Source organism: Pithys albifrons, chromosome 11, assembly GCF_047495875.1.
Source record: "Pithys albifrons albifrons isolate INPA30051 chromosome 11, PitAlb_v1, whole genome shotgun sequence".
Lineage (NCBI taxonomy): Eukaryota > Metazoa > Chordata > Aves > Passeriformes > Thamnophilidae > Pithys > Pithys albifrons.
The window spans coordinates 16,644,984-16,669,577 of NC_092468.1; the positions used below are offsets into that span (position 1 = coordinate 16,644,984).

Sequence of the window (24,594 nt, forward strand, 5' to 3'; positions counted from 1 at the left end):
GAACAGTCTCATTAAAAAGCGTTGTGCGTCTCCCAAGATGTAGAAAACCAGGAGCCAAGAGACTGGAGCCACGGATCCCTCCCAGCACAGGGAAACTACAGTTAAGCAACCCTCAAACCAAACAACCTCTAAGTGTTAAAACACAAAACACAGAAGCACATAGAGAATGAGTGGCACAACAGAAGCACCTTTGCAGAGGTAAGGCAGCAGCTACCAAAAGTGAATTAAATCCTTGTAGGGACTTGTTGGCCCAAGCGAGTTCAGAAGCTGGACACACAAGACCCTTCTGATAGCCAAACCCCAGCTGTTTCTGGGCTGGAACATCCTGAAAAACACAGTGACACAAGCTTGAAGAAATGAAGACCTACATAGCTGGCTGCAGGTGGAAGGGAAATTGAGAGAGCACAGCAAACCACATTTCAGCTTTGACTGGACTCTGAGTTAACCCTGAACTAAAAGCAGGGTTTGCTCCTCTCCCACTGAAAGTGCCTGGGCTTCAGCTGCCAGAAGGAATGGAAGAAGACCAACTCCCAGATGCCCTCAAGTTCCACATTTCAGCAGGTGTTCAGAATATTACTAAGAAATCTGCTTGTTTCTTTCTGAATAATTCTCCTTTGCCACTGCTATAGAAAGCCTGACATGGGGCAAGGCCAATTCATATCACATCATGTAAACACCCCTATTTACATTAAGTGCAAAGTGAGCAACACTCCCCGGAAGGTCACAGTACACGAACAGTTTCCCCTGCAAGAACCATGTTTGCTTCTGCTCTCCTGTTCCAGCATAGCCTGGTTCCCCCAGACAGAATGGCGAAGGGTGCTCACAGGGGTCATGGTTGGTGAAGGACTAGCAAGACTTCAACTCCATCCCTCTCCTCCCTCAAAGACAACCTCTGATCCAGCCTCCAATTTTAACCACCTGCTCCATAAACTTGGCACTGGGTCTCCTTTCTTTACTACCCCAAACTCCATCTTCAGGTACAGCAACATCAACCTGCCAGCAGGAATTGCCCCAAATGTAACTGAACCTTTTGCAATGGACTGATAAAAGACAGAATCCGGCCTTGCAGAAAGAAATGGCTTAATGCCAATGCTGCAGGCATCAACAGGGAATGCTGCTGGCTCTCCCCAAGGCCTTCTCAGCCCCTCCATGCCAGCAAGAGTAGGAACTTCTCTTGGTCCAAGTCAGCAAAGGTGACTCAGCAAAGGTGAAGCAGGGATCCATGTTGCTGACTCAGGTGGACTTTTTCATTTAAAATTAAAACAAGCCCTGGTTACTTTCCAAAACAGAATCACAAAGGTAGCATTCAAAAAAAAAAAGCTCATCTTTCTTGCAAACAACATCCGCTGTGTGCCTTCTGTGCTCTGCAGGCAGCACCAAGCAATGGCTGCTCGAATCCTGACCTCTACCTGTAGGACTCCCTCGATCCTTATTAGCATACTAAAGAGGTCGAGCTGAGGATGCCAAGGTCGTGGAGGGACTTTGACAAATCTCCAAGGACATTCCGGTGCTGGCTGTCAGCTCCTCCTGCAGAAACCGAAGATGCCACGTAACCCACCACTGCGTAGAGCCCGCTCCCGCCTCATCGTCCTCAGATCTCCCAGACAACCAGCAGCCCCTTCCCTGGGTTCCCCCGCCTGCTCCTCCTGCAGGCTCAGCACTGCTGGGAAAAGGGATTAAAAGAAAGCCAGGCTTCGTGCAATTCATCTGCAGTCGCAGGGAGTGGCTGAGGAGGCAGAGGAAGGCAGAAGAGCTCTGCCAGCCCAGCAGGTCAGCCCCGCAGTGCCAGGCAGGGACAGACATGCAGGCTGGCTGGAAAAGGGACATGCCGGGTGCCTTGCCCCAGTACTAAAAGCTTCCACCGATGTAGAATGGGGGCACAACCACAAAAGGCTCCCCCAGCAAACACAGTCTAGAGCTGCTGTTTGCTGGTGCACTCTTGCTCTGCACTGGCAAAGGATGAGGGTAGAAAACACGAATTAAAGGTGGTTTTTAATTTTCTCATGACACATAGCTTTACCTGCTCATCCTGGCTAAGCCTCTTACAAGCAGAAGATCACAACTGTTGGATCCAAGATATTGTCCATCAGGGCTTCCATTTGCACAGGACCTGCCTGTGACAAGCACTCAGGCACCAGAGGCAGTGACAGGCAGAGCAGAGTCCCAAGGCTGGACACCTTCCTGGGACCAGCCACTCATCTCCCTCCAACACTCCCAGCACAGCTTCCCTTTAGGAACCCTCTCTGGCCCCGCTGTCCCTGGGGGCCTTGCCAGCCCCAAAGCTGAAGGCAGCAGCTCTTTGCCAACTTGCCCAGATGACCATTGGCCTCTCTGCTCTCCTGGGACTGCTGTGTCCTCTGCACCACCCGACCACCCTCCTGAGAGCCCTGCTCTGTGTCTAGCAGGACAGCACTAACCTTCCTGATGTTGCCTCCACAGACACTGGTGTTGCAGTCCCTGCTCTCTTGATGCATTTCAGACCTGCTGCTTAGGAGGAAAAACTCAGCATGAGATCCTCATTTTCCTCTCCTGTGCCAGCAGAAGGATGGACTCCAACAAAACAATTTTGCTTCTGTGTTTCCTGTGATCCATGGGAATATGGATCCGGTGACCTCTCTCCCATCACTATCAGTCACAGGCACAATCTAGTGTGAAATGGCACCTCACCAGGAATAAAATCACTAAACCTATCGCACAAAGGACACGGTGGTGCAAGGCCCACGTGGGATCCTCCCCAGGGCATAAGTGCCAGCCAGGAGAACAAGCAAGCCCCTACATTTGCCAGCACCAGTGCAGATGATGCCCTCCTTGTTCCTGGGGATGTACTGGGAGTGACAGCACCTCAGCCCTATTAGTCATGACACAGTAGAGTCTGGTAGTGTAGACCTTGTCCTTGAAAGGCATAAAAATGCACCAAGATGAGTTTGCAAAGACAAAGCAGTGAATGTAGTCAATTCTATTTGGAGCCTGCTGGGTGTGAAGCATTAGTGAAGAGGGAGAACAGCTCGAACTGTGCGATTCCAAAGGCACCCCAAACCTGTGCTATAGCTTTAAAAGCACCAGTAGCATTTTTCCAGCTGATAGGGCAAGCAAGAATAGAGCTGAGCCCCTGAGATAAGGAATGCTTCTCTCCCATATCAAGTTTCAGCTGCTCCTTTCTCTCCAGCCAACACTTCCAATTTCCATCCAACATTCACCCTGTGCTTGATGAGCACCGGGGCAAAACCAAAGCACATGCAAAAACCTGAAGTAAATGTCATCAAAACACCTCCAGGAAACAACCTCTGCTGCTCTTCCAAATGGTAACAAGGAAAACCAGGCCTGCAGCACACAATGAAGGCCGTGCAGGCGGGGTCACTGCAGTGCAGCCATGCTCACCCCCAGCCACGTGCAGGTGCAGGGCCTCGCCTCCAGAAATAAAGAGCAGCTGGAGATTTCTGTTCAGCACCTGAAGAGGTGATGCAGCTGAGTGGCAGAAGGGGAAGGACGCAGGATTCCAGGCCAGCGAGCAGCACAGCCCCCAGAACAGCAGCAGTGCAGCGCCAGGGCGGGGGGGTTTCGCCCTTAAGCTCAGGGTGTGTGAAGCAGAGGCTCGGCAGCTGCTGCACTGGCCACTGACTGATGGGACCACTGTGCAGGCAGAGCAGGCACTGGGGGCACAGGCCGTGGCCATCGCTGTCCCTCCAGTGGCAAACACACCTGCCAGGGCACAGAGCAGAGCGACGCGCTGGCCCCGCGTGGGTGACGGCAGCCACACTGCCCGTTCACCGCTTGTGCTCCCTCCCAGCACGGCCGGTGCGAGCACCAATCCCACCCATCCCAGGAGGGCTGTTCCGTCCCAGGTGGCTCCAGGCACCCCCGCACCTGTGCCCTGGCTGTGCGCACACGCTCCCACACACCCACGCGGGACGTGAGCTCCCCAGGGGCACCCCCAGAGCATCCCTAGTGCTTCCCAGGCACCGCGCGACCCCCCGTGCTCCCGCACGCACATCCCGTGCTCCCGCGACCCCCCGTGCTCCCCGCCGCGCCCGCACAGCTCGGGATCACCCCACGCACGCACACACGACTCTGCTGCCCCCAGTGCCAGCGCACACCGCGCCCGGCACTGACACTGCCCACCGCACCCGCGTCCGTGTCCCGCCTCCCACGGGCACCCCCGCGGGCCGTGTCCCCGGACACCCGCACCCGTGTCCCACCTCCCACGGGCCGTGTCCCGGCACACCCGCACCCGTGTCCCACCTCCCACGGGCCGTGTCCCGGCACACCCGCAGCCCGTGTCCCACCTCCCACGGGCCGTGTCCCGGCACACCCGCAGCCCGTGTCCCGCCCCCCACGGGCCGTGTCCCGGCACACCCGCACCCGTGTCCCGCCTCCCACGGGCCGTGTCCCGGCACACCCGCCCCTCCCGCCCGCGCGGCCCCACCTGCTCTCCGCGTGGGGCCCGATGTCCATCCCGGGCGCGCGCGGCCCCGCCGCGGCCGCGACACCGTCACGTGGGGCCGAGGGGGGGGAGAGCCCGCCCCGCCGCACCCTCGGACTACAACTCCCGGCGTGCCCCGCGGTGCGCCCCGCACCGCTCTGGACTGCGACTCCCGGCGTGCACTGCGGTTCCGCCTCGGTTCCCGTCCAAAAGCGCCGCCGCTGCTGAGATAAAACTCACCAAACACCGTGCAGGACCCGAGGAGAAAACTGTGATGGCAGCGGAAAAAAAAACAAGCAAACAACGTGCCCCTGAGGGGCATCTCGTGCTGCGATCACACCTGCAGAGATACAGAAGCGGTTCTCATGCCCACGCTAAGGAGGGTGTGGAAAATAGCAGAGCTGGGTGTAACTTCCACTGAAATGCAGTGAAATGAAACTTGAAAGGAAAAAGTGACGCTGCTGCCTTCAGACTGAGAACAGTCAGTGATGAATTATTATAGAAGGTAAAACCCAGATACGTCTGGAAGTGTCTGATGCCTTAGAAACCAAAGCCAGACTTGTCATGTCACAGAATCAACTGGGTTGGAAAAGACCTCTGAGATCATCGAGTCCAACCCAAGATCTAAAACCAGCGTGTCAGTCAAACCATGGCACTGAGTGCCACATCCAGTCTTCCCTGGAGGGGACTCCACCACCTCCCTGTGTAGCCCATTCCAGTGCCCAGTTACCCTTTCGGAGAAGAACAGCATTTGTATAATGGAAACTCCCTGTAACTCTTACTTTTAATGGTAAATATATGCTGTGTACATGAAAAAGCACCCCTTGACCTGACATTTTGTATGTGGTTTATTTTATTGGTGCAGTACTTGTGCAGCATATGGGGGAACAAGGTTCTATACTGCCGGTCTTAATTACAATAACATATTTTCCAGAAGGTTCTTAATGAAGAGACCAGGGCTCTTCATACAAAGTCATTGTATACAAGCATGGAACAACTTCAGCTCAGCTGCCAGGCAGAAACATCTTGCTTAGAGCCCACTGCACTGACTGAAAACACTGGCTGTACATGGCATGTTTGGTATCAGGGCATCAGACTGTGTTGACTCTCACAGTAAAAATATTGGAGAAAATGAAGTCATCAGGACTATTGCAATCATTACAGGATCATGTCTGGTGAAATGGAGCATGTAAATAAAGCTGACAGATCTAATTTAAGCTCCTCAATCAGGAATTACAAGATTCTTCTAGTTCCACAAGTTAGAAATAGCCTAGATGTTGCTCAACAGTGTTTTTTAAAATTTCTTCAGAAAAAATCTCCTTTTCCCTACTTCCTTATGTTATTTCCATATGTTACTTATAGATGTTGTTTACTTAACTTTTGTCAATGCCCATGTTGATTTAGAGAGCACATAAAAAGCCATAAAAACAGGCTTGTAATCACACACAGACACGTGAGCTTCTGCAATGGCACTGAGCTTAACCTGGAGATTAATCCTCCAGTGTAAATCTGAGGAGTGCCAACAGAGGTCAACAATTGTAAATATATGTTATTCATACATACATATATAAATATATATACATATATATACAGAATTTGGAATCTTGCAGACCTGATTGCTGCTTGGAGAAGATTTAGATGACAGTTATTGACTCTTCAATCATAAAAAGCTCATCACAGAGAAGGCAGATTGGAAATTATTGGTAGAAGCCAGGCAATTTCATGTTAGGAATAAGAAACCATTTTTATCGGGGTAGTGCCTATGTCCCTAGGGAAGCAGAGACCTCCTTTGGAAGGTGCACTGGAATAGCTCGCTGGTTTCTGGGATCAATGCAGGTGTGATATGTCATAGCTCACAACATGCAGCTTGGGCTGGACAGTCCCCTCTGGCTTGAAATGTTTGGGTGTACTCAGCATCCAATCCTTTGGCTGTGGTTTCTGCACAGTGATTTTAACATTTCCTCCTGGGAATTTCAGCATGTTCAGCAGGTAACCTGGTAACCTCTACTCTGCAATTCCTCCACAATGTACCGGAACAATGGGGGTCACTGGGCAGCCAAATAATGTAGTCTCATTTTGGTGAGGAGACAACCTAGTGCTCAGGAAGTCTGGGAAAGAAAGGCCCAGAAAAGAACCAGACCCAAAACTTGTTACAGCCTGTGGGTGGTTTAGATACACAGTGTTCTTGCAGTGGATGCAAACTCAGCAGGGCTGAGTCATACTGGACTTTTAAAGAACTGGTTCTTTGTAGCTGTCAGTGCCACCTGGAAGCTTTGTCCCTTGCTGGATGCTGGCGCAATCCTGAGAGCCACATAGCAAACCAAGAGCTGATATTTGCATGGTTGCCTTTGTGATCCCCCTGGTGTTCCAGCCATTTTGAACAAAGAAGGAAAATACTCTTCAGGATCAGAACTTTTGCCTGGTTTCTGTTGTGCTGACCAGCAGACAGCTGGTGTCCAGTTTGGATAACAAATGCAACCCATGGATGTGGTAAAATCTGGATTTTGTCTGATTTCCACTTGTCACGAGGGCAGGCAGCAACTGCCACCTTTGCAGTTCCCATGTTTGTTTATTCCTGTGATGCAGTCCCCAGATGGAGCTGCACCCTACAGCATCACAGGAATTTGGTTTAATGCTTTTTAAAAAAGATATCTTTTGGCACCTCTATTATTAGTAGTTGTTAGGTAATCTGGCAATAGCATCTTTGCTTTAGAAATGTAGCCTGACTATAAGAACCTCAAGTGCTACTTGTCATCAGTCACTTGTCATCCAATCCCACTTGTCATCTGGGGGAAAATGTGCAAGTTACCAAATCTGCAGGTCCAAGACTCCACATCTGAGCTTCTGCTTGGAAGAAGTTCACATCACATGGAATAAAATGGGGTGGAACTGTCAGTCTCCAGCACTGTGGTCACGAGCTTCTCCTGCCTGACAGGAAAATCTCTCACTAGCTGAAGGTGTCCTTTGACAGCAACTGAGCCATTCTTATCTAGACAGTAGGAGACAGCAAGAGGAACATCCAGGAACATGTTATTGGCCTTATTTTAAACGGGAAGAGATGTCTGAAGAGGGTAAATGGAGAGAGCAAGGCCTTGTCAACAGCTTGTAGTGTAGGAAACAGGAGAGGCCAGAAAGCCTCTACTCACTCCCCTCATTCTTGTGTTCATGATAACACTTCTAGAAAAATCTGTACAGTATTTCAGTGCAGGTACCTCCAAGCACAGGACAGAGCTGTGACAGGGATTACACACAGGAGCTCAAGATATTACACTTGCCAAGAGTGTTTATTTTAGCAAATGCACATGTGGAGTATACGGGCAGTTAAAGAAATGTGGGAGTGTTCCTGCTGCCAGGAGGTGTGTGCAAGGTGTGTATGGAAACATCTATTCCTGCCTGGGGGCACGTGCAATGCAGTCCCTGGAGTCTCAGTGTGGAGCTCTCCCTCCCCAGGCTGGTGGGCAGACCCTAAAACAAGCTGTGCTTTGGTCATGGTGCAGAGCCCACTGAAGGCCCACGGCTGGGGAAGTCACCCTTAGAATGGCAGCCTCAGCACAGCCCCCAAAGAAAACTTGAGATGTGGCCAGTAATGCCAGGTGACCATTGTGAGAGGGGGAAATGCATGTGGCATTTCCTTTCAGCATTTACTGCCTGGCTTCTGAAGGAAGTCTGTCTTCTGCCATCACCTTATCTGCCCATCTGCTCCTTTCTTTACTGCCTCTGGAACTCACAGACCAATTTCACTCAAGCATGAGCAAGATGTAGAGATTTCAGAAATAATGACTATCCCTTAAGTTAAACAGAGCTTCAAATGAAGGAAGGGCTGCTGTATAAAAACAGGTAGACCCCAGCTCTGTTACATGTACTTTGTTTAGCAGCAGCCAGTTCCCCACTAGGGTTGTGTGTACTGGGGACCCACCACCAATACCAACAGCTCCAAAGAATCCAAATACAGAAGGAAGAAGAAAAGGCTTCACTAGATTCCTTGTTCAAAAACCAAAGTTTGTAATCTCTCTTCTGAATTTCTCAATCATTCTCTGACCAAAAGCTGAAGATAAGAACTCTGAAAAGAACCCAAAGAGAACAAAATGTCCACAGACACACTGTTCCGAGTTTCAGTACTAATTTTAAGCCTTACGTGGTATTTTTAAATAGAAACCTGGTTTGAACTCTGCTGTTTGACATTTGGAAACATAATTCTGCTTGAAACCACCCTGTGTTGGTTTTGCTGTTCACAGTACAGGTTATTTCTCTTAATTGCACTGTGGTGACAGCAAAGGCATCTCACACTCAGCTTCCCAGCTGAACACTCTTCCCTGCCCTGCAACATAGAAGGGTTTGGGTTGGAGGGGACCTTTACAAGTCATCAACCCCCTGCCATAATTAGGGACACCTTCAACTGTCCAACCTTACCTTGACTGTTTCAGGGATGGGGAATCCACAACCCCTTTGGACAACCTATGACAAGTGTTCTAACACTCTCTTTGGAAAAAAAGTTCTTCCTTATATAGAATATTGTACAAAATACTCCTCCTTATATCCTTACACATATATATTCTGCCTTATATTACTTATGTACAGTATATCTAGTAATCTAAGTTGACCCTCTTTCCATTACACCTCATCCTGTTGCAACAGGCCCTGCTAAAAGTCTGTCCCCATCTTTCTTACAGGCCCATCTCAGGTACTGAAAGGCTGCAGTGAGGTCTCCCGGGAGCCTTCTTTTCCCTGGGCTGAACAACCCAAGCTCTCCCGGCCTTTCCTCACAGGGGAGCTGCTCCATCCTTCCAACCATCCCAGCACTCCACCGGATCTCCAGCCCGCCCGTGACTTCATGCCCTCTCCCCCAAGCCCCTTGCCAGCAGCCCTGCTTACCAGCGCCCCGGGCCTTTGTGGCAGGAAGGCGCTCACCCTTCCCCCTCCCAAGGACACGGCTGTCCCGGCCCAGTCCCCGGCCCAGTCCCCGGCCCTGTCCCCGGCCCTGTCCCCGGCCCTGTCCCCGGCCCTGTCCCCGGCCCTGTCCCCGGCCCTGTCCCCGGCCCAGCCCCGCGCCCGCCATGGCCCCGCCCGCTGTCCCTGCTCCTCCCGGCCGCCAGGGGGCGCCGTGGCAGAGGAGCGGCGCGCGCGTCTGTGCCCCGCGCTGGGCGGAGCTGCTGCGCATGCGCAGGGGTGCCCGTGGGGCGGTTCGGGTCTGTCGGAGGCGGTGGGTCCTGAGGGCGGCCATGAGCGCGTTCGGGGCTGCGGCGCCGCTCTCGGGCTCTTCGGCCGCGGCGGGGGCTCGGCATGGCGGCGGCGACAGCCTGGAGAAGATCGACATGTCCCTGGGTGAGGAGCGGGGCTCGGGCCGCCGCCGCGGGGAACAGGGCGGGGGGTTCGGGCTGAACCAAGTGCCGGGGCCAGGGGGACGGAACGAACCAAGGGGCTGTGCCGGGCAAGGGCGCGGGCGGAACCAACGGGGGCGGGCGGGGGGGTCCAGAACCCTGTCGCGGCGAGAGCGCCAGGGGGGCAGCGGGGACGGGGGGCGAGCCCGGCCGTGTCCCCGGGAGCGAAGGGGCTCTTGGGCTCGGGGGCCGCGGTGCCTGGCTCGGGAAGAGCCGGGGCCCCTTTGTGCCGCCTGGGGGTCCGAACAGGCCGCAGACCAGGGCGGTGCGTGCTCTTGGTCCAGCAAGGCCCTCAGTCCCCGGGCCTTTGGCTGGGTGGCCCTCGGGGAGCGGCCCAGGGCCTTGCCTGGCACTCGTAACTGCAGGGACGGGTGAGTTCTGGTTGTCTCTCAGCTGGCCTTGCCTTTTTATTCTTCTCAGGTTTGGAAGTCGGCAATGGCAAGTCTCCCGTGTAACCCCTTTGCAGTATAATACACGTCACATCAAGCATGACGTCGCCCCTACCACATAGTTTCCTGTGGCAGTCTGGCCCGTTCTCCCCTGCCCTGCCATTGCGGGGTGTGGGGTGTGTGTGGGGGTGTGTGTGTTAGGAAGTTGCACAGGTTCATTACAGACCTGCAGAGATGCGTCTCTCCAGTGTATCTGAGAGACTGACATCCACTCTAGATATTTCAGTCAGGTGTCTGACAGTAATTCTTTTCTGGTCCTTTGTGCTGAGTCTCCTTAACAGTCAGGGTCAATAGGGTGCATTTCTGGAGTGCATCTTCCAGTTCAGTTTTATTAAAATTAAAAAATTTTTGTACACTCTCAGGCTGCTCTGTGGCAATACCAGAGTGTGATAGGTTGGTGCTGTCAGGAGACTTTCTTCAAAAGGAAAAATCACAGTGTGAACTGGAATTATTAATGTCAGACTTGGCCTTTGTGGACCACTGTAAAATAAGAGGATTTGAACAATTTTTCCTTCCGTAAATAATCCACTGGAGCTCTTTGCTTTGGCAATGGAGATAACTTGTGTAACAACATTTAGAGTTTGTCTGAATGTAGAGTAGTATTACAGCATTCATAGAAAACTATAAATCTGCTTTTATTTATAGCACACAATCTTTTTTTGCAGGGTTACTAAGAGCAATAGAGTTATTGATTCTGAGTGAGTCACTGTATTTTCACATATTCCAATGCCTCCTGCCCAAGTCAGCCTTTCAGTCAGTCACCACTACATTCTTGGCCATTGACTAATAGGAGATTGCAAAGGACTGTTGCAGTGTCATTGTATTTAAGGTGGTGTGAGTGGGTGTGTCCCTCAGCTTCTTGGGTACATGAGAACAGTGCAGTCCTTGGCTACTGTCCCCAAGTCAGAGCTCAGTGGTCTGGTATAAAGAAAGAGATGATGCAGTCCCACATCTGTTCTAATAGCAAAGACACTGTCACAACCTTAATCTAGGAAATCTTAAGTTTGAGATCTCTAAGTTGACTAAATTCTCATGTGGTAAAGGTTAAACGTGTTTTTGTTGTGTTACACCCAGCTCATCTGAAGCTGAGCTCCCACTTTGATACTGTTCCCAGATGATTCTGCTGTTCCAGCTGTAGGTGTGATCTCTGATCTCAGACAAGATAGGACAATGCTTCGCTGTGTCTCCCCTAACAAGTGCATAAAGTCCCAAATGTTATTCATTTCCACAAATAAGGGTGTAACTGAAACTTAAGGCTTTTTGTTAAAATTTGTAACCCTGTGTGCTGCAATATCTGACTTGCAGAATTGGGATTTAAAGTGGAGCAGATAAACTGAAGCAAGAATTCATGTTCTCTGAACATGGAGGTTTGTATCACTGGTCCATAGGAATGGAAGTAGCCATTGTGCAGAATTACATGTTCTGCTCTAACAGCTCTGAAGTTTCAGTTTTTGTTGAACATCAATCACTTCATTAGTGGTGCTACATTCAAATAACGCTCCTGGCTGAGTACTAATCCTCGCTCCAGGGATAACCCCTTTGCTAGAGATGATTATATAGATATCAGACACTGAGTGACCTGCATCAATATTCTTTGTCCTAATAGCTTTTATCTGAGTATTCCATCATTGTGCAGCAAAGTAAGCGGATCTTTGTAGTTACATTTTTTTTACGCTGTTTTCTCTATTCTACCCTGAGTCCATTTGAACTCAGTTACAGAGTAAACCCATTTCCATCTCCTTGACTCAAAAAAGGTTGTCCACATGTTTGTGGAGGCTCCCTATTGATAGATGAAGTCTTTACCAGTTGTGCTTTCACGATTGAGATGCAGTAAACACAATCTGACAATTTCCTTTTGGGTGTTTATTTGAACAAGCTGCTCCCAAGCCACACCTGTTGCTTTACTCTTCTCTCCTGAGCTGGCTGCCAGGTCAGTGAAGGGAATCAAACTGGTGTGGCATGATTTGCGCTTGACAGACCTGCTGTTCACTTTTCATCAGCTTATTCCTTACACATACTCTTGAACCAATTGATTATTTGTCTGACATTGTTTCCCAGGACCATGGATAAGATGATTGCTTTGGATATATGAGGAGAGAAGTCTTGCTTTTTCCCCATAATCTCAGTCTCAGTGAACATCTGAAAATAACTGGTGGCCCAACTTCACTCTGTGTGATCTTTCTTAAGTAATTTAGGATGAGGGAACTGAGGCTGAAATTGACATTTTCTCTGGAGTCTGCAGAGTCTGGGAGTGAGATGGGATTACTTTAACAGTATGCAAAAACTAACAGAGTCATTCAGTTTAAAATTTAATGCTGGGCTGAATGCCATGATCTTACAAGCCTCTTGAAATTTCTGGATGTTTGCAACTGCTTCCCTTTTGCTAGGGTAATGTATCATAAAGTAAGACTATAAGACTAACAAGGTTTGGATGTTTACAGCAATAATGTTTCTGAAAACTTAACTTGTATGTGCTGCCTTTGCAAGATTGACCGGTCTGTTTCCTGGGACTCCAGGCTGCTCATGGGGCTTTATTCAGTATGTCAGATTTTATGCAGTGTGTCAAATTTTTCTTTTTTTTTTTCTTTTTTCCTTGCAGATGATATAATTAAGCTGAACAAGAAGGAAGAGAGAAAGCAATACTCTCCCAAAATAAAAAGAGGGCTTCAGCAGAATCAAACTCGACAGTTCAGTTCTCCAGGCTCCAAGTGGGGAATCCAGCAGCAGAAAGGTGTGTATGTCAAACATAATGTGGCTTGCACGGTATTTTTTTTGAGTTCAAGTGTAACCTAATGAAATGCATGTATTGACATAGTCAGTTCAGGTGTCTTTCCAATAGTGTCATACACACTTTTGATTATGATTCAGTTTTTTCCTATTCCTTGTTTCTGGTCCAGTGTGAGAAAGTGATTGATATGTTTGGCTATCATGGAGCTTAGATGTTTGAGGAACTGTCTTTAACTCAAGGAGGGATTAGCTTTCTTTCTGATTCTTTAAATTTATTTTAATTTTGGAAATTTTGTTGATACTTTGTCCTTTCTCAGAGATGGATACAATGAGTGCTTATGCCCATGCCTATATAATAGAAAACGTGAAGGCTTTGCCAGAACTCAGAGCTTTGTGCAAAAAAGAAAACATATTTATATTTGCTGGGTAGAATTCTCTTTGTAGGCCTCCTCAAAGTATCTGTTACTGCAGCCTGTAATGCTGGCTCTGGAATATATAAATGGATAGTGCGGAGTCTGAATTGGCTTTTCTTGATAAGGGCTTGGGATGCAAAGAAACGACTGTGTCAGCCTTCTTAAGCCACTGTTTCACAGTGGAATACCAAAAGGGGAAAAAAGCCCTATAGGCAGGGAGTGAAGAGAGGAGGAATGCTCAGTAACAGCTTTGCTGTCAGTTCTTCTGAGTAACTGTCAGGGGTTTTTTATAAACAAGACCTATTTTACAATATTCCCAGGGTTTAGTCCAGTACAAAGCCAGCACCTGCTTGAAGTACAGACTGGTTTTGCCTAAAATTAATTGTAAAAAGTACATTTTTAGCACGGGATCATCAAAATATGGAAAAATACTGTCTGATCAGGAAGCTTATAACCTCAGTACAAGCTAATTAGATGCTTAAATTAGTACATGCAATTTCTTCTTTAGTAGCATTTATTTAAAACAAAGGCACATCTGTGGTGTATTCACAACAGTCCCCGTTTTTTCTTTGTCTTGCTTAGTGTTTGTGGTGGCAGCAGCTTGTTGTTAATGTCTTAGACACAAATGTCTTTGGGCATCAGTGGAATGTTGTGTTGCTCAGGGCTCAGAGGAGTTTTGGGTTTTATGCAGGCCCACATGGCTGTGTAATTTGTGCATCTCTAATAAACTGGTGACAGTGCAGAAAAAAAATTACATTTCTCAGCCCATGTGTGAGAATATTTGTGTGGGTGAAGAGTAAGTGACTTTAAGTTGCAGATTATCAAACACGTAGGCTCTGTTAGTAACTGCAGTTGTCAAATGCAATTGTTTATCATCTAAAGGGCACAGAAGAAACAAGTATTAGAATTTAGTATTTTAGGAAAAATTTGAGCTGTAAACATGAAACTGAATACAACTGTCTTGGCAGTTACTTTTCTCTGTTGGAACCTTCCCTGCTTGCCTGCCCATGTTCTAGGGGAAAACCAAACATTTGTTTGCAAAATTGCCAGATACACTGAAACATTGTGAATACCTTTAACTGCTCCATCCTATACAGCTCCACACGTTTTTTCCCACTGAGAACAAACCTCTCTTATGTTGTTTTTAAGCAGAAGGTGCCATTAAATAGTTCTGAACATTCTAGTGCTGCTCTGTTGCTATTGAAGTTAACTCTGATAAGTGGCAAATCTTGTGTGTGGACAGCTGCAGAAACCACAGATGATCAATAGAACTCAATTCCTTGCAGCTTTAGAAGTGGCTGCCAAACTGTCTGGAAAGGAGTGAGGAACTTGAGCTGGGACTCGTTTCAGCTTTTGGGGGTAGCAACAGATAGAGGAACATTGTTCATTTAAATAAAAGTTGTCCTTGGTGATACACAGAATGCAACTGCACAAAGCCCTGTGCAGCTTGAGCTAAGTTGTAATTTATTTGAGCAGAGGTTGGTCCAGAAACCTCATGAGCTCCCTTTCAGCCTAAACAATCGTGTTTCTCAGCTTTTCCCTTAGAAAAGAAGAGCATTTGCTAAGCTGCCACAAAGTGTGGGAACACAGCACTTCTCCATGGCAAATTGATCTGAGCTGGGTTCTGATTAGGGGCTTACCTGGTGTGATGGCTCCTGTCCCATGAGGAAGCACAGATTTATTATCAATGCTGTGAAGTCCAATATGTTAAAACGAGATGTGTCCATTGCTGGAGAGCTGAATCTTTAGTCTTATATTTTGCAGTCTGAGGTTCTAGAGGAGATGGTGCTTTGGGACAAAACAGAAGCATGGTCTGTATTCACAGCATGAATCCAAATGGCTCCAGACAGGGCCAATCCAACCCTTGTAACTGGAGACACTACAGACCTCAGATGTACAAGCCTTTTATATTCAAACACTGCTTTCAGTCCTCAGTTTGTTCAGACTGCCATGCAGCCTTCTAATTGAAAACATTTTAAATATGATCTAATTCATATGCTGTTTAATATGATTTTGTGGGCCAATTGCTATGTTCTTTCTTATTAAGTCATGTCTTGTGAACTACTGATTTAAATAAATAATATTTGAAGTTGTTTGGGTTTTTTTTAATTAAACTGGTAACTTTGCTGCATGGGTAGGTAGCTCAGTGGGGTTTTTTGTTTGATTTGGTTTTATATTATTAAGTACTTGATGAAGTCCCATTTCAGAGTATTTTGGCAGTTTTCTGTGCTAGAAGGCTCTTATGTTGTCCCTGTAGATAGGTGAAATAATGCATTTTCAGCAGGAATTAATGCAGTGACCTAGAGCAAAACTGTGGTCTGTGAGAAGCTGATAATTGCTGTGCCGGGGTTTGGGCCAGAGCTGCCAAAATAACTGACCAGGTTGTCTTCAAGTGTAGTGATGCCTTCTGCTCTAAGGTTTGAAGTGTGCAGCCAAGTAACTTGCACTGCCTGCAAAGCTTCTTAAAGCATTAAGCTTTTCTTTCCTTTAGAACTGTTGAACTTTTTGTGCTTGTTGCAGGTTATGGTAAGAATCGTTTGGGGCACAGGAAGAAGATAGCAGGGAAGAAGCGTTCGTATGGAGTTATAACTGGCCTGGCAGCCAAGAAAGCAGTGGGTTCACACAAGGGAATCAGCCCTCTGAACAGACAGCCACTGAGTGAGAAGGTAATTAGTGCAACCCTAGTGACTCAGGTTAAAAAATGAAACACAAGTGCATCAGAATGGTGCTACTGAAATATAAAATGGAGACATACGGTACAAGCTTGTGTTAAACTGGGGATGTGTTTGCTGAGTTCTTGTTTGTTTTGATGGGCTGGGTAATGACTAGGTGTGAAAGTAGTTTTTAACACTTAATTGGGTTGCAAGTCATGAAAATTGAAGTACAGATGTATATTTTGTGCAAGTGTGGAGGGAGTTGCTGTATTTCTACAAGAGTTGGGTTTGTTACCAAGCAATGGGTCAGCCAACCTGCAGGTGTTAAACATGTGCTTACCATTACAAAAATGGAAGTTTTTGTAGAATACTAAACTCTGTCTGTAGGCTCCCTCTTGCCTACTCCATCTCATTTACCATTGTAGAATGGGGATTGCTTTTGGATTTGTGAAGAAGATTAATTTTAATGACATGTGAAATGTGGATTTTATCAGTTCAGGGACATGGAGTGATGAAAAAGTCAGTGCTCTGCTGCTTTTTTCCCTTCTTTCCTTATAATGTGGAAAGTAGAGAATTCATGAAAGTGTAGAAGGTATTTTTAAATTACACCAGACTGAAAGGCAGGCAAAGCTAAATGTATTCTATATGCAGTTTGTAAATGAAAACAGAAAGAAGAATGTTTGGGTGTGTACAGAAGACATTATGCTGTATATGTTTATTGTTCTTTAAGAATGCACAGCGGAATTACCCAGTTTTGAACAGGAAAACAAACCTGCAGAGACAATCTGAAATGCAGAGAAGACAAGCTGCTGCCCTCAGGAGGACTGCCCCCCTAAACAGGAGGTAAAATACCATGCCTGGTTGCTGAACTCTCCTTGGCAACTTTCCATAGTGAGTCCTGTTTGACAGGACCAAGTCCCAGGGAAGACAGGAGGTACTGGCAGTAGCAATGTGGTCAAGACTCCCTTGTCTGTGAGGGTCTACAAATCTGGAAGCCAACCATGGGACTAACATGGTCTTCATACAAAGCCAGATATTTATTGCCATTAGAGCACTGAGGAAGTACCTCTATTTGTGAGCACCTGGTATCCTGCCTTCAGTTATATCAAAGGCAGTCTGTATTTGAGCAACCTGGTCTAGTGGGAGATGTCACTGCCTGAGTCCGAGAGGTTGGAATTGGATGATCTTTAACCCAAACCATTCTGTGTTTCTGTGATTCTGTACGGAAATGGCCAGTTTGAATTTCCACAGCTTTTAAGTGTCTGCCATGGTTTAGTGAACTTCCTAAACAAAATGCCTTTGTGGAAGGTGGTGCCATCTACAGCTTCATGGAAGCCACTGCACATTTTATTTGTGCTGGAATTAACACGTTATAAACTCCAACCAAATTGTCTCCAGGATGAAAGTTTTCCCTGTGTGACTCCATTGTGAAAACTGTAAACAAACCTTCTTTATACATAGCAATTTTTTTTCATCTAATCAGCAGTGTTTAAAATGCTGGAGGATACTGAGCAAATGGAAAAGCAGAATTAATTTCCATACTGTCCTGTGACACAGGAGCATTAGGCTGTGACTTCTCCATTTAGGTGTAATGTATTTTGTTCCTAGTACATGAGGAGCTTATCCCAACTGATTTGTTCATCCTCAGAGAGGATAACCACCATTATGGGTGGTTTGTGCGCCTTCTAGACTTTCATAGTAGTCTCTCTAAGGGGTTATCTGTGAAGCCTTTGCTAACTATATATTTTATAAATATTACAGGAATAACATGTCATCCACTTTTGTCAGAATTGGAAACAAACTAAATCAGCAGAAAGACACTCGTCAAGCAACTTTCCTGTTTAGAAGGGGCCTGAAGGTAACAAAAATTACTGAAAGCAAAAAAATTGTATCACAGGTTCTAAGCTAACCTGTAACTGATATAAAGGAATCAACTTCAGGCAGACTGGGAGATAAGCACAGATTCCACTAAGGAAGTGTGTTTGTCCTCTTGAGTTACTGTAATCCATCCATCCACCCATTCCAGTGTAGGTGGGCTATTTCGAGGGGCAAGGAACTTGTGTTTGAGGGGGGTTGCAAAGTGTTCCTTGTTACTTTTAAATATAGATGTTAGAAAGCACTGTCCAGCTTTCAGAAATTGCCCTCAGGTGAAGAATAGAGCAAAAATACATTTCAGAATCTGAATATGGTTTGGTTTGCTTTTTTGGTTATTCTGGCATTATTTATTTTAGTTATTTAAGTTCTTATTTTAGTGACTTAATGATTTTTTAGTTGTTTTGATGAAGATTCAGAGAATAGAGGGTGTACAGTAAATGGAAAGTGGCAGGTTGGGCTGTCATTTGTGCCCTCATTCCACATCTGCCATCGTTGTGAGTGTAAGTAGCTGCTTTCTTCCTTACACATCAATTGCAAAGTTACAGACAGGATCAGAAACTGGACTGTTTTTATTTGCTAGCCTGGTAACATTTTGGTGTATCTTAGTGAAGTGTGTATTTGGTGACAGAGTCCTCCAAAATGTTGCCATCTGTCTAAGTTACTGTCATTGGCAGTTTTGTTTAAATCCTGTTCTGTTCTTAAAGTAATTTCTTTCCAGCATCTTACAAAAGTAATGGGACAGTTATTTTTAAGTCCCTCTGGCAGTACAGCCCCTTTTGTGCAGAGTATACAAACAGCTTTAAACCTCTGCTTTTGAACTTCAGTATTCCCAGCTGGAACTGACACAGTATTTAAATCTGGTATCTGCATTGATGTGCTTTCAGGTGCAGGCTCAAGTGCAGTCAACAGATGATCTTGATAATCAGACAGTAAAAAGAACTCGTCAGTAAGTATTTAATTTGGAAAACTTCAGTTTTGTTACTCATGAGATTCTCATTTTAGCTCAGACTTCCTGGCTATGATAGTTGAATGGTGTGGATTTTTTACCCGGTAGGCACATCAATGAGAGCGACAGTGATCCTCCCCCTGTTCTCAGTCATTTCCTAAATGATCTTCTAATTTAACCCGGAGGAGTTTATTTGCATAAGATGCTTGCAAGAATGAGGGAGAAGATGGTGGCTTCAGAGGATCAGACTAATCTCTAGCACTCATGAATACTGCATAGTCTAGAAGAAAAATTCAAATGTCAGTGTTCTCTTGAGCTCTTGATGTAATTTTCTTTTTATTTAATATGTATATCAGCCTATGAAGTAGCTTGAAAATGAAAAAGGCAGATGACAAGGTGGATGCTCACCTCTCCCCCCACATATTTTTCCCATGTCATTCTCTGCCTGCCAGGATCTTCAGAGGGTGTTTGTTGGGAACACAACAGGCTGAGCAAGCAGGGGGTGCCACAGACTGCAGTCTGTCACCTCGTGGATTTGCTGCGAGGACAATTTTGGCCCCATCTTTGGCAAGGAAACTGTTCTGTAACACTTGGGTCAGTGCTGTAGTTCTGGTGCCCCCTGACAGTGTGTGATCCAGTGCTCACCTGAACAGGTTTAAGTGATGTAAAAGGTACAAGAATCAATAACCATGTGTCTTGTAACTGCATGTGGTCTTTGTACTGGCCAATGCTCTGAAAGCTTGTACATTCTTTATTGACCAGTGTTTTGGACACATCTTTAAAGATACTCTGATTGAAATGTCTGCAACATTTTTGAAAGTGATTTCTGTGTTTTCAAACTAGATGGCGAACTTCTACCACAAGTGGAGGGATCCTGACTGTGTCTATTGACAACCCAGGAGCAATCATAACCCCAATGTGAGTTTTCACATAAGTTTTGAAATGTTTTGAACATAACTGAGATTGCTGCTCTGACCCATTTAGCAAGTTCCTTGCAGGTATTTCAGGTGATCTCAAAGTCACAGCTTCTTGCAAAGGCTTTTAAATCTGCCCGCTTTCTGAATTTTTCTGAGTTGTGTTTAAATAAAATCACAGCTGGATTTCACATGTCAGCTCTCAGTTAAGAGCTTGATGAGGGGTATAGAGTGGAAGAGTGGTGAGCTGGTGGATTTGCACCTTGTCTGCCCTTCCAAATCAGATTGTGTTGCAGATGTTTTCCTCCCCTATCTGAATGGAAATCAATGAGCACCTGGTTGATGAATGATGGTAATAGTTCCTCCCTGACTCATAAATTACTGCTTGATTTATGCTTAAAGAGAGCTTTGTTTGCCTTGGAGAAGGTGCTGGTACTGGTGTTTATAGGTGTTGTATTTTTAACAATGACATAAGTAGCTTTTTTCATTAGTAGGATTTTATCAGTAAGGAAGACTGTACCAATTTTTATTTTTTGTATTTATGGAGTTGATTAACTGCAAATTACATGTTTGTCAGTAGGACTGAGAGATAAAAAATCAGATGACCTCCTGCAGGGACGCTTGTCTGGTAACAATCACAAATGCTCCCTTTTATAGTTCTGCCTTCTTGAATTTGTGCCCTCCATCTATTCAGCCAGCCTGATCAAATGGCTTGATGAAAATTCATGCCTCTATCAGCATTTCGACTTTATTACATAAAACAGTCATCACATCTTTTGTAATATTCTTCTTTCACAGTTCCCAGAAATTACGATTAACTCGTACTCCTGTGCCACCATTTCTGATGAAGAGGGACCAATCTGAGGAGAAGAAGATTCCCAAAGGAGTTCCATTGCAGTTTGATATTAATAGTGTTGGAAAACAGGTAAATGCAGTTTCTTTTCCTAACTGTGGAAGTAGTTTCAAGACCAATAAAAGCCAGTGAGGCACTTGCCTTCTCAACTCACCGGAGTGGCAGAAAGAAGGAACTAGTGGCTTCTTCTTGTTTCCACTTCCAGTTCTTCCACTAATTAGCTATGTAACTTCAAGCAAGTAGCTAAACTCACTATTCCTGTTCTTCTAGTTCATGTCTCACACACCCACGTGATTTAAATGGGATTGAAAATGTTGAATATTCCTAAAAGCCTTCTGGTGTTCCTGCTGTGCTCATCAGCAACTGTGTGTAACTCGGGGATGAGCTGCTTAAAGCTGTGTAACCTGCATGGACCCTGAGGCAACCTTTGCTCTGCATCTAGGAAAAAGAAATCAAATATGATGACATAAAGGCTTGAAAGATGAGCAATTGTTCTTAATTTTCATGAAGACAGGTGGTTTGGTGCAGGAATCCTGGTGCTGTTACTGAAGGATTTCTCCCAGGTGACAGAGTTAAGTGCTGTTCTTGTAATGAGCTCCTCAGTGCCAGCTGTAGAAAACTGCAAAGGGTCAAGGCATTGGTCTGGGTATGTTCCATCCATGAATAAGGAGTATGCAAAAAATTGTCTGCTACAGCACTGTAAAATTAATTGAACTTTTGGATTAAACTCCAGCCTCAACTGGATGAACTGGAAAACAACCTGCATTAACACAGAGAAAAGGACACATTTGTTTAAGTTACAGAGAATCTGTGGGGAAATGTATAGCAAAAGTTCCTTTTTTCAATCTGTCTGCCCTCAGTTTAACCTATCACATTTTCAGTAAGCTTTGAGTAATGACATTGTGCACCATGTGTTCTTAAGGAATTCTGTGGAAGTCCAATCTGATTTTTAAATGATGTAGGAAATTACTAAATCAATCCTTAAAAACATTCAAGTGAGGCAATTAAGGAGTCAGGTGGTGATACACATTGAATGAAAAGGTATTCTTGTCTCCATTGCTTTGATTAAATTAACCCAACATCTTTCTAAGTTTATGGTTAAATGACTTTATTTTTCAGACAGGGATGACGTTGAATGAGCGATTTGGGATCCTGAAGGAGCAAAGAACGGCGCTGTCTCAGAACAAAGGAAGCCGCTTTGTAACCGTGGGTTAACCTGGCACATGGACTTGGGCACTGAGCCCACCTACCCAAGAACCTGAGATACAAGTGGGCAAAAGAATACAGCATATGTCACTAAATTTCTCCAGACATCTTGCTAAGATGGTGGCAGATCTATCTCTCTTTTTTACTTTTATTTTCAACGGTAAAAGACATGATAGCCTGAGGGAGAAAAGTGAGGAAACTGATCCGCTGGATTGGCACCATCACCTGGTTGGAAAATACTCCGTTGCCCAGCTGACGACAAACACTGGTTTTGGTTCATATTGCAGTTGAAACATAAAAAAGAATTTTAAAAGTTGTGGGTTTTTTCATTTAGGAGTGCTCAGTGTCTGTTCTTCAGCCCCTCTGTTATGGTAGTGAGATTGTGTAAGTGTTTCATTATAAACCCCATTGTAGGGTTTTTTAGGGACTGCCTGTGAGCTCTCCCTCTGACTGCAGTTTGGCACAGAGCCTCAGTCCATGGATACTTTGGTAGCAATGTAGCTGCATTTTTCATGGGAGCGTTGGTTGGTTCTGTACTTCTTTGTGCTTTTAAAGTTCCATTTTTTTCTTTCTTGAAAACAGAATGTTTTGCATCCTCACTTTCACAAATAAAGCTGTTAGCTGAGACCGAAAATAAGTAATGAGGATGGAGACTATTCTACTCATATCCTTAAAAATGGTCCACATCATATATCATACTGGAGGAGTACTGCAGAGGCAGTATGAGATTAATTTATATTACAAATAGCTCATCACCTTCCTCTGTAAATGGAGTTTGTCTGTCTCCTTTTTGTCATGAACTTCAGCTTTCTATTTCTTTTTGAAAGGTTTTTCACAAACAATGCAATAACTTCACATTTTTTAATAATTTCGTAGAATTAAATACAGCAGTTCACAAGGAAGTCAGCAGTGTGGTAGAACTCCTCACCCTCCGAGACACAGGGTTGTCATCCTGCAGACCCTGCCCCAGAGGGTTTTCTCTGGCTCCTACAAATAGCTGGAGGCAAGCAATCTAATAGTTCTTGTTTGTGTATACCAAAGAGAGGTAAGATGTGTAGCTGATCTGAAGTGATCAGACATCTGGAAATTGGCTGAAACTGGGGAACATGACTGGAGGAAAGCCCTTGGTTTGCCAGTGTGTGTAAAGCTTTAAGCAGGAGCTGGCAGTCACTTGCTTTTAGGCTTAGCTCTGTGCACCAGAATTTGCAGAAGTAACAACCAGGGCATCCTCAGTCTGAAGTTACATAATCCCTAAAACTGAGGCACTTCTTCAGAATTGCTTCCAAACCAGGAACTGATGAGCTTAGCACTGATCTATAGCAATGAGGTTTAGGTACAGTCAGGTAATAGAGTGGTTGTCCTTCTGCATCTGGGAATGTTTATGGTCTTTGAAGGGGGTTTTAGCTCCTTTTACGTTCTTGAAGAATCTACATTTGACTTCTGATAGAGTTGGTTTCCTTGCATTTTTATCTCAAATTCCAAGTTAACTGGCATATACTGGCAAGTTCAGCCTTGAAGAGCATTTGACAGCAGAAGGGCTTTTTTTATGTATAGCAGTTTTGATGTCAGAGTACACTCTGAGGCTATGTAATACTTAAACCCTTATTTTTAATGTTGGAAAATATACCTTAGCAGAAGCAAATGAAATGTAATGGTGTTAAGATTTCTTTCTCAATTACTAGTAGGAATTTTTTTTAAGTGTCCCACTTACAGAATTTGAGTAGATAAGGTGTTGTCAGTCATCCTGTTTCAGTGTATATGTTTTCCATGTGCCAGGATGCAACAAAAAAACTTTTGCATCAACATAGATGCAAAACCTTGATGCAGTGCATCAAAAAATGTTAGTTTGTATTTAATGAGAAGATGCTTTACACTGTACTTTTTGGTATTTTTTTGGAGAAGTTATTACATTTTATCTATTCTGAAGCTGTTAATTTTTTTTTTAAATAAAAGGTTACAGGTTTCATACTGTCTTTTTCCTGTTAAAATCACCTGAGCAATATATACTGTCATGTGAATTTTCTGATAGCATGCAAGGGGTTCTTATTGATTAAATTCTTATTAAATGTTGTAAAGAACACAGCAAAAAGCAGCCTAATGTAAAGAGGGTTCACTCCTTGCCCAGCTCAATACCCTGACAATTGAGCACTTCTTGGAGTGGCACCATGTGGTCTCAACTGCATTTAAAGGTGTCAGCTGCTGATGCATGTTTCATGTCTAACGTAGTGGTTTGGTGTGATTAGAGCACCAGGTCTGTCAGCCCAGGCACTGGTTGTTGGTGTGACGTGTCCTGCCAGTGACAAACCACTGCCATTTAAACCTTGTGCTGCAGAACAGCCCGAGCAGCCACGGCCGTGTCTGGGAGCGCCACGCTGGCAGGGCATGAATGGTGCAAATGCTGCTGTAAAGTGGTGGTGCAGGAAAAAATACTGCCTGTACATATATTCGATAAGGTGTTGAGTATGGTGAGAGTCTTCACACCTGGTATCTCCAGCCTTGGTTCTTGGTTCCCAGCTCAGCTCTGCCAGCTCCAGGTCGGGCAGTGCCAAGACACGCAGCAGCCCAAGTGGAAGCAGCAGGGCAGGATGGCATTTATGGCGTTTATCAAGCCGTTGCAAAGTGTGTGGCGTCTTAACGATTGATGACATTAAGTGAAAAACGTGAAGCAGCTGTGATTTTTCCCTACCTGGGATCTCTCCGCTCTGTCCTTGCTTTCCTGCCGGGAAGGGTCTCACACCCCCAGCAGTGGTGATCGATGC

The 24,594-nt window shown here is 45.6% G+C and overlaps 2 protein-coding genes across 5 annotated transcripts in view; one reads left to right on the plus strand and one right to left on the minus strand.

Moving 5' to 3' along the window:
• The window catches only part of RUBCN (rubicon autophagy regulator), a 25,791-nt gene extending 21,306 nt beyond the window's left edge, over nucleotides 1-4,485 (minus strand). For all 4 annotated transcript variants that reach the window (XM_071565958.1, XM_071565956.1, XM_071565957.1 and 1 more), the window contains exon 1: nucleotides 4,424-4,485. In XM_071565958.1, the coding sequence (XP_071422059.1) occupies nucleotides 4,424-4,452 (29 nt within the window). In that variant the 5' untranslated portion in view covers nucleotides 4,453-4,485. The remainder of the gene's footprint in view (nucleotides 1-4,423) is intronic.
• Nucleotides 4,486-9,575: 5,090 nt separating this feature from the next.
• FYTTD1 (forty-two-three domain containing 1) lies at nucleotides 9,576-23,799 on the plus strand. The gene is made up of 9 exons (XM_071566580.1): nucleotides 9,576-9,742; nucleotides 12,847-12,978; nucleotides 15,908-16,053; nucleotides 16,772-16,884; nucleotides 17,803-17,899; nucleotides 18,801-18,862; nucleotides 19,706-19,780; nucleotides 20,575-20,701; nucleotides 21,749-23,799. The coding sequence occupies exons 1-9, from the start codon at nucleotides 9,577-9,579 to the stop codon at nucleotides 21,842-21,844; spliced, it is 1,014 nt and encodes a 337-aa protein (XP_071422681.1). The 5' UTR covers nucleotide 9,576; the 3' UTR covers nucleotides 21,845-23,799.
• Nucleotides 23,800-24,594: the final 795 nt, after the last annotated feature.